Source organism: Mandrillus leucophaeus, unplaced genomic scaffold (assembly GCF_000951045.1).
Source record: "Mandrillus leucophaeus isolate KB7577 unplaced genomic scaffold, Mleu.le_1.0 Scaffold300, whole genome shotgun sequence".
NCBI lineage: Eukaryota > Metazoa > Chordata > Mammalia > Primates > Cercopithecidae > Mandrillus > Mandrillus leucophaeus.
The window spans coordinates 2,741,949-2,751,748 of record NW_012103144.1 but is presented as its reverse complement, the minus strand read 5'-3'; the positions used below and the strand labels follow the sequence as shown (position 1 = coordinate 2,751,748).

General features: G+C 44.3%; 1 protein-coding gene across 1 annotated transcript in view; it reads left to right on the top strand.

The window, feature by feature from the left end:
• Nucleotides 1-2,789: 2,789 nt before the first annotated feature.
• SLC17A5 (solute carrier family 17 (acidic sugar transporter), member 5) overlaps nucleotides 2,790-9,800 on the top strand; it is a 72,097-nt gene continuing 65,086 nt past the window's right edge. The window contains exon 1 of the mRNA XM_011987116.1: nucleotides 2,790-3,144. Within this exon, the coding sequence (XP_011842506.1) occupies nucleotides 3,051-3,144 (94 nt within the window). The 5' untranslated portion in view covers nucleotides 2,790-3,050. The remainder of the gene's footprint in view (nucleotides 3,145-9,800) is intronic.

Below are 9,800 nucleotides of genomic sequence, written 5' to 3'. Positions count from 1 at the left end.
GCAAAACCCCATCTCTACTAAAAACACAAAAATTAGCCGGGCATGGTGGCACACCCCTGTAGTCCCAGCTACTCGGGAGGCTGAGGCAGGAGAATCGCTTCAACCTGAGAGGTGGAGGTTCCACTGAGCCAAGAATCCTGCCCCTCAAACTGGTGGAGTATAGATAACTCTCCACCTCTTAAGTGAAGGCTGCACATACTGATTTCCTCCCAAAGAGAAAAGGCCGGGGAAAAAGAGTTAACTTCACAGTGAAAACACCTGACAAACACCACCTCAGGCATGTGATGAGGCTTAACATCACTAGTGATAATCATCAATGATAAATACGTTGACAGCACATTCCCTTGACATTACAAGATGAGACTGGCCCTTTACCTCTATGACCTTTCCCTCAAAAATCCATAACCCCAGTCTAATTATAAGAAAAACATTCAGGCCGGGGACGGTGGCTCACGCCTGTAAATCCCAGCACTTTGGGAGGCCGAGGCGGTTGGATCACGAGGTCAGGAGATGGAGACCATCTTGGCTAACATGGTGAAAATCCATCTCTACTAAAAATACAAAAAATTAGCCAGGAGTGGTGGCACGCACTTACAGTCCCAGCTACTCGGGAGGCTGAGGCAGGAGAATCACTTGACCCTGGGAGGCGGAGGTTGCAGTGAGCCGAGATTGTGCCACTGCATTCCAGTCTGGATGACAGACGGAGAACCCTTCTCAAAAAAAATTCGACAACCCAAATTAAGACACTTTCTACAAAACCTACTACTCTACAAAACTGTCAAGGTCAGCAAAAGCAATGAAAGTCAGGAACTGTCAATCTAGAGAAGCCTAAGGAGACATGTAATGTGGCATCCTGGATGAGATCCTTGGACCGAAAAAGGATATTAGGTAAAAATTAAAGAAATTCAAATTAAGTATGAACTTCAGTTAATAATTATCTACACTGGCTCATTAGTTATGACATATGCATGATACTAACGTAAGATCTTAATAATAGTTCAAACTGAGCAAAGGGTATGGAGAACTTACTGTACTATCTTTGCAATGTTTATGTAAAACTAAAATTTCTAAAATAAAAAATATTTAAAAAAAGAATTCCTCTGGTTTGAAGTCTGTCAAGTCTGCTGCAACCTGTATTCCCTGGCCCAAGTTATCTATAACGTTGGTCACCTGGAAGCTTGTTAGCAATACAGAATCTCAGGCCCATCCCAGATGTACAGGCTTCTCAGAGAAATAACCCCAATTGGGTAGTTTGGGTAATAAAGTTTTGGCTTTCACAATAGAGGCTGGCCGACTCCAGACCCAAAACAGATGATGGTGCACATGCCTGGAGACCTATGGACCTATGGTGCAGATCAAGTCTGAGGACACTCTGCTGGAGAAGTCTCCCTTGCTTAGGGAAGAGAAGTGGGGAAGTCGGATTTTTTATTCTAGATAGGCCTTCAATTGATTGAATGAAGCCCACCCAGATTATGGAAGGGAGCCATCTTTACCCAAAGTTCAGTGATTTTAGTGTTAACTTCATCTAAAGACATCCAGGAAGTTAACACATAAAATTAACCATCACACCAGATCTGCCGAATCTGAATCTACATTTTAAAAGGATTTGCCAGGTGACTCTGCATAATCAAGTTTGAAAATGGCACTTTTCTACAACCCTTAGAGAGTAAAAAATCTACATGGTAATTCAGTAACTCAGAAACAAGGCTTGATATGCTGCTTTAACTTGAGAACTTTCCTAGCATTTACCGATCTGGAACGCCTACAGAAATCCTCGCCCTCCCTTCTAGGTAAAGGACCCTTCCCTTTGTTTCCACGTGGACCTCACTAAGCTTCTAACCTGGTTTACTGAATTAGTGGCTTGCGGGTCTTCCCCGTCTACACCAAACTCTCCGAGAGTATCTACATCTTATTTTCTACCTCCACAGAGATAGCCTTTATTAGCGGCTCCAGATCTGCCCTGCCAAGGCAAGCTGGGTTTTCTTAGTTTCACTTTCTCAGAGTCCGCAAATGCTAGCACAATCTATCCAAATTCTATCGTGGAGATAAAATATGCACACATACATCAGAGGATTCCATAGGTCGAACCATATGAAACTACCTATGTTGATTATTTTTACCTATAAAACCAGCAACATCATAGGACACAACAAATTTCCATTGCTGTTTTCCCACCTCAAAGCTATTTTAGAGCCGGGAGCTGTGGCTCACGCCTGTAATCCCCGCACTTTGGGAGGCCGAGGATGATTGCTTGAGCCCAGGAGTTCGAAACCAAGCCTGGGCAATACAAGGAGACCTCGCCTCCACAAAAATAAAAACAAAATTAGCCATACGTGGTGGCATGCGCCTGTAGTCCCAGCTACTTGGGGGCGCTGAAGAGAATCGCTTGAGTCCAGGAGTTCGAGGTTGCGGTGAGCTGTGATTGCGCCACTGCATTCCAGCTTGGGCAACAGAGCAAGACCCTGTCTGTGGGGGGAAAAAAACTATTTTAGGGACAATATGCCGTCACAGTCACGGGGTAGATCGTACAAAGGTTGCTAACAGTATGGCAACTGAGTGCTAACAACTGAATGTCAAATTATGAAATGCACACCACCCACTTCCCTAGTTCGGGCGAAGCCCTCCCCATAATTACGTGCAATTCTAGTCCCCACTGCCCGCCCGCAAGCTCCCACTCATCCTCCCTGCGGGAAAGGCGGCCCCTGCACTTTACAAGGGGGTGCAGGAGCGGGAGACTGTCGTCTGAACACCTGCTCCCCGGCAAGCGTAGACCGGCGGGACGAGCTCACTGCGCCAATCCTGCCAGAACTCCCGGAACTCCGCTTCCCTAGTCCAACCCACGCCACAGTTGCCCACACCTAAGATGGCGGCGGGGGCGGAGTCGGCGCGGCCACTTCTGGGCGGGACCGCGGGGACAAGACGTGGCCACAGGGCGGTGCCAACGTCCCCGCCCCGCCCGGTCCGGCCAGCTTGGCCCGGGGGCTTCGGGCTGTCGGGCCGGCGCGCCCTTCTCTGCCAGGTGGCGAGGACACCTGCTCCACGTAGGCGTCATGAGGTCCCCAGTTCGAGACCTGGCCCGGAGCGATGGCGAGGAGAGTACGGACCGCACGCCTCTTCTGCCCGGCACCCCACGGGCCGAAGCCGGTAAGCGGCGGGGTCGTCCAGGGGCTTCGGGTGGGCGGCGGTCCTGGGGGCGGCGGTCTCTGGGCGGTCATGGCCCTGGTACCCGCACCTTGCGCTGGCGGGACCGGAGCTGCTCAGGCGCGAGGGGACATTAGGAGGGGAGCCAGTTCAGAGTCCCTCTCAGTTCCGCCTGCCTCAGTGCGCAGAAGCCCCTCGGGGACCCCAGGAGCCGCGACCGTGATCGCGGACCCGTCCTGGGGCCTTGGCGGGTGCAGCCCCACGGGGCGGGGGCAGGGAGCGGCTGCGCAGCAGGCGCTGAGCTGATAGTTATTTTGGGTAGTGCTGAGCAAGGGACCCAGTGGCAGAACGAACTGGGAGAGAACCATCAAATGAATGGGCTAAGGTCCGGGCGGAGGACCCCGGTATAAGAGCAAACTGGAGGAGAAACCTGCAGATCAGTAGGCAGAGGGCTGTCCTTCCCTGTCACCGCTAGGTTTCCGCCACTGCGTATCCGCCAGCATGTGACCTGGTAGCTTTTTAGGCGGGGAGGGAGACAAAAAAGGACTGGAGTTAACGTTTGTGAGTATGCAGAGGGCAATTATTGCATAACCCAGCGACTATTTGACGTTGTACAGTAAGAGACTAAAAACATCGAAAACATTTTTTTAAGTTAGGAAACAGTTCAGTTATCCTCAGGATACCTACAGAGTTCTAAGGTAATTTGCCAGAGGTCTTGGAACAAATCGAAAAGCAGGTACTTCATAAAGCATCTTCCCTGAATTTGAGAAAATTAAAATATTTTGCTATTTGACATTTTTGTAATATAGTTTATTTAAAAGTAAGGAAAACTAAAGAACAAATCAGTTTGAATGCATTCTATAGTTTCAAAGATCTGTGTGTAAGAAAGAGTTGCATTGGAAATTTGACTTTGGCTGACCCAGAATTGTATAGTTTTCTATACTTTTATTTGTTTTTAATGTTACCAGATGGTGGCAGTAGAGGTGGCAACATTATAGCTCCATCTGGCAGCTGGGAGCTTATTTTAGTCAACACAAACTGTAAATACCATACCATAGTTAAGTTTTACCTGGCAGTCGGACTTAGTTCCATAAACTGATCATTTTCTGCGGCTTGTAGAGTTCAAATTGTATGATATTCCTCATAAAATAATATAGAAATACAGAAATAAAAGTTATAATAAAGATATTTCCCAGAGACTATTACATTGTTACAATTGAAAAATAGGTATATGTATAATCAAAATTTAGCACAAATGTTAAACATTATTCTCAGGAAAATGCAGATTAAAACCACAACGAGGCACTGTACACCCACTAGAATAGCTAAAATCCAAAAGACTGAGAATACCAAATGTTGGCAGAGAGGTGGATAGAAAAGTTATACATCTCAATTAAGATTGAGATGGACAAATGTATAAATTTATCATGTAAATTATACTTCAATAAAGTTGATTTTTAAAAAGTAGCTCATAGCATCACTTTTAAAAACAATCGCTGCTTGATTCATGGGGTTGAGTATATACATCTTATGGTACTGGCCCTGTCCTTCCTGGCTTGAGGTGGCTACCTTTGTTATAACCATTTTCTTTTTTATTTTCCCTCTTTACATACCCACTGGAGAGCAAGTGAAGTGGAAATAGTAGTAACATACTGTTTTTGCTGTTTAGAGTATGATAAGAGTTTTATAGAGGAGGAGCATATATGGCAATTAAGAGAAGTATATAATGATCCCCCATGTAACCAGCACCCAGATTAAACAGTTATCAATTCATGGCCAGTCTTGCCGTATGCTCATACATACTGTGTATTTTGAAGCAAATCCCAGATACCATGTCATTTCATATGTAAATATTTCAATTGTTTACCTCTAAAAGATAAGGACTCTTTTTAACATAATTACAGTACCATTAGCACAGCAAATAAAAATAATAGTTACGCACTTTGGGAGGCCCAGGCGGGCAGATCACCTGAGGTCAGGAGATCGAGACCATCCTGGCTAACATGGTGAAACCCCATCTCTACTAAAAATACAAAAAATTAGCCGGGCGAGGTGGCCAGCGCCTATAGTCCCAGCTACTCGGGAGGCTGAGGCAGGAGAATGGTGTGAACCCGGGAGGCGGAGCTTGCAGTGAGCTGAGATCACACCACTGCACTCCAGCCTAGGGGAAAACAGTGAGACTTTGTCTCAAAAAATAATAATAAAATAACAATAATAATAATACTTACGAAATACTCAGTGTTCATATTTCCTCAATTATGTCCTGATTTTTTTTTTTTTTTTTTGAGACAGAGTCTTGCTCTGTCGCCCAGGCTGGCGTGCAGTGGTGTGATCTCGGGCAACCTCCGTCTCCCGGTTCAAGTGATTCTCCTGCCTCAACCTCCCGAGTAGCTGGGATTACAGGCCCACGCCACCACACTCTGCTATTTTTTGTATTTTTAGTAGAGATGGAGCTTCACCATGTTGGCAAGGCTGGTCTCTAACTCCTGACCTCAGGTAATCCACCCACTTTGGCCTCCCAAAGTGCTGGGATTACAGGCATGAGTCACCGGGCCCGGCCTATGTCCTAATTTTTTATAGTGTGTTCAAATCAGGATCTCAGTAATGTCCATACCTTCCAAATGATTGAAATGCTTTTTGTCTCTTTTAATCTGTTCCCCACCCCCTCCTTTTTTTCCCTTGCAATTTTATAGCCCTATGTTGTCCTTTAACATCTTCTGCCCTCCTGGTTTACTGTAAATTGGTAATTAGTAGATCTGAAGGTTTGATAGGATTATGAGTCTGTCTGTCTGAATTACTGTCATGAGTATTCCATAAGTAGAATGTGAAGTATAGAAAGCAAAATTGTGTCAGCATGCTAATTCTCCCATACACTGCTCTAGACACTGGAGATACAAAGAAGTAAACAAAACAGAACAAAAGCTCCTGCCCTTATAGACTTTTATGTTCTAGTGTATGTTTTCCTAAACCTTTAGCCCTCTGCATTTTGCTTTCTTCTTGGGTTATAATCAAAGTCCAACACTTTATTTTCTTTTCTTTTTTTTCAGGATCTCGCTCTGTTGCCCAGGCTGGAATGCAGTGGCACAAACAGGGCTTACTGCAGCCTCAACCTCCCAGGCTCAAGTGACCCTCCTACCTAAGCCTCCTGAAGAGCTGGGACTACAGGCATGTGCCACCATGCCTGGCTAATTTTTTTCTATCTTTTTGTAGAAACAAGGTCTCAGTTGCCCAGGCTGGTCTCAAACTCCTGGGCTCAAGCGATCCTCCTGCCCAGCCCAACACTTTGTTTTCTTGCCAAGACTCTCAATTCCCTTTCCCCCTGCTTTGTCATCACATCCATCTCAGTGCCAGCTATCTGTTTTCTTAGTGCCTACTCCTGAGCACAGGCATGCAGTGCTTATGAAGCTACACGCTAGGGCAGATTGTTCTCACCAATTCTGTCTGGGTATCTGCTCAGCATTCCTGTGTTTCACTGAGACCCTCATGACCCCACCCTCTTCAACAACTTCTTTCTTTTCCCAGATCCTAATTTCTCACAAATGAGAACTAACCTCAATTCCTAACAAATAACCTCAATTCCTAATTTCCAGGAAAAAAAAAACATAATAATTCACAGTTACTCTGTGCCAAGCACTCTTCTAAGTATTTTATGTTACTAACTCAGTGAATCCTTATAATAACCCTAATACAGGCAAAATACTTGGACTAGTGCCAAGCATATAGAAAGTGCTTAGTAATATTTGTTTTTTGAGACAGTCTTATTCTGTTGCCCAGGCTGAAGTGCAGTGGCACAATCACAGCTCACTGCAGCCTCAACTTCCCAGACTCAAGCCATCCTCCCACCTCAGCCTCCCAAGTAGCTGGGATTACAGGTGACAACACCACAACCAGCTAATTTGTAAATTTTTTTGTAGAGGTGGGGTTTCACCATGTTGCCCAGGCTACTCTTGAACTGCTGGGCTCAAGCAATCCTCCCCCATCTCAGCTTCCCAAAGGGCTGGGATTATGAGTGTGAGCAACCATGCCCAGCTTGCTTAATAAATATTATCTATTATTGGTCAGGTATGGTGGCTCACGCCTGTAATCCCAGCGCTTTGGTACACCAAGGTGGGCGGATTGCCTGACGTTGGGAGTTTGAGACCAGCCTGGCTAACATGGTGAAACCCCATCTCTACTAAAAATACAAAAATTAGCTGGGCATGGTGGTGCACGCCTATAGTCCCAGCTACTCAGGAGGCTGAGGCAGGAGAATTGCTTGAACCTGGGAGATGGAGGTTTCAGTGAGCCAAGATCGTGCCACTGCACTCCAGCCTGGGAGACAAAGAAAGACTGCGTCTCAAAAAAGAAAAAAAAAATTATGTATTATTTTATGTTATTAAACTTAATACCCACTATCCCACTCAATAGTGTTAGTTCTTAGAGTTACTACAGTACATAATCTAGATACTGCAGATCATTTAGAATGTTCTGCTCTCCGTATGTTTATCTGTCTCATTTCCATACCTCTGTACATGCTGGTGCCTTTGCTTGGATTGTTCCACCTGTCCCTACTGGTGACTTCCTGCTCCTTGAAGAAGACTTCTCCAAGAGGCCTTCTCTGTCTCCACTGTCCCCTCCTGCAGATTAGTGTGCCTCTTTTGTTCCTTGTTATATAAATGTACATAGTACTTAGTCTTATTGGCATAACTTTCTCCAGATAAAAAGGAGGAAGAAATCCTTTTTACTAAGTGCCTGCTATAATGTTGTGCAGTATTTCATTTAATCCCCATGCAGCCCAGTGAGTAGATGGTAGTCTCCTCATTTTATACTGAGAAACCTGAGGATGAAAACTGTTAAGTAATTTCTACAAAAGCACATAGCCAGTGAAAATCAGAAACAGAGATTCATTCCCAGGTCCCACTCTAAATTAGCCTGTGTACTTTCAGTTACGCCCACACACATTCCTAAGTTTAAAACATATTTTAGAAGCTGATGTTTGTTTCAATGGGTGCCACGTTCCTTATGCAAGCACGATTTTGCTTTGAACTTGATGCTCAATGGGTGTTCTCTCTCGGTCATGCAAGCATACTTTTGTTGGATCAGTTTCAAAGATTATTCACATTCACAGGCATGTTTTTCTTTACTGCTATAACTTCTTGAAATAAAAATTTTCTGATTGAATTTATTTGTAATCAGCAACCATTTTATTAGCTAGTAATTGTTTATTTTTATTATTTCTTAGAATCTCATAGTAATATATTTTGTGACACCTAAGTTGACCTTTTATTTTCCTTTTTTTTTTTGAGACGAAGTCTTGCTCTTGTCCCCAGGCTGTAGTGCAATGGCATGATCTCGGCTCACTGCAACCTCCGCCTCCCAGGTTCAAGCGATTCTCCTGCCTCAGTCTCCCGAGTAGCTGGGATTACAGGCACCTGCTACCACGCCCGGCTAATTTTTGTATTTTTAGTAGAGATGGGGTTTCACCACGTTGGCCAGGCTGGTCTACGAACTCCTGACCTCAGGTGATCCACCCACCTTGGCCTCCCAAAGTGCTGGGATTACAGGTGTGAGCCACCATGCCTCACCGCTTTTTATTTTCTAGTTATTGACTATGCACCCAAAAGTTAAAGTTGCCTGATCTATAACTTGTAGGTCAGATATCCAAGTAATACCACTTGTAATTTGAAATCATTTTACTTACATTTCTTTCACTTCGCAACCTTCTAGCCCCTTGTAATTCACATGATAAGGTATATCATAGTCCAAATAAAGTATCACTTAGGGAAAACTAATAACATACAGTAAAATAAGATAACTGCAAATAAGGATAGAATGGAGTAATAACATTACAAATTAGAATAGCATAAAATACAGTTTTTTAGAGTAAGAGAATTTCATCCTTCCCCTTCACTTACTCCCACATCTAACATTTGGGCAAGGCCTGTAAATTCTGCCTTTAAACATCTCAAATCTGCCCATTTTTCTTCACTGCTGCTTTCACTCTAGTTTAAGCCACCTTCATCTCTTACCTGGAAAGCTACAGTAGTCCCTTAAGTCATCTCCCTGACTCTATATTCCTCACACCCATTCACACTTCTCTCTGTAGTCTCCATGCAGGGACCAGATGAACTCTTTAAACCATCAACCGGATAAGCTCTTTAAACCATAAATCACATCTCGTCACTCCTTTGCTGAAATAGGTAATGATCTTTTTAAATACTGCATTGACAAAACAGACATAATATATAAATCTGGATTTTTCTTGCTCCAAATTGCTCAAAGTAACACATTTTAATGCACGAATTTAGCGAGATTTTGAGTCTCCCATCTAGACCTTTAGGTAATATCACCTGACACAGAGCAATGATAAAGAAAATGTGTTCTGCTGGGCATAGTGGCTTACGTCTATAATCCCAGTGCTTTGGGAGGCTGAGATGGGAGGATTCCTCAAGACCAGAAGTTCAAAACCAGCCTGGGCAAAATAGTGAGACCCTGACTCTACAAGTAAAAATTTAAAAATTAGATGTGCTGACACATGCCTTTAGTCCCAGCTACTCAAGAGGCTGAGGTGAGAGGATCACCTGAGCCCAGGGGTTCGAGGGTACAGAAAGATATGATCACCCACTGTACTCCAGCTTGGGCAACAGAGCAAGACCCTGTCTCTAAAAAAAAAAAAAAAA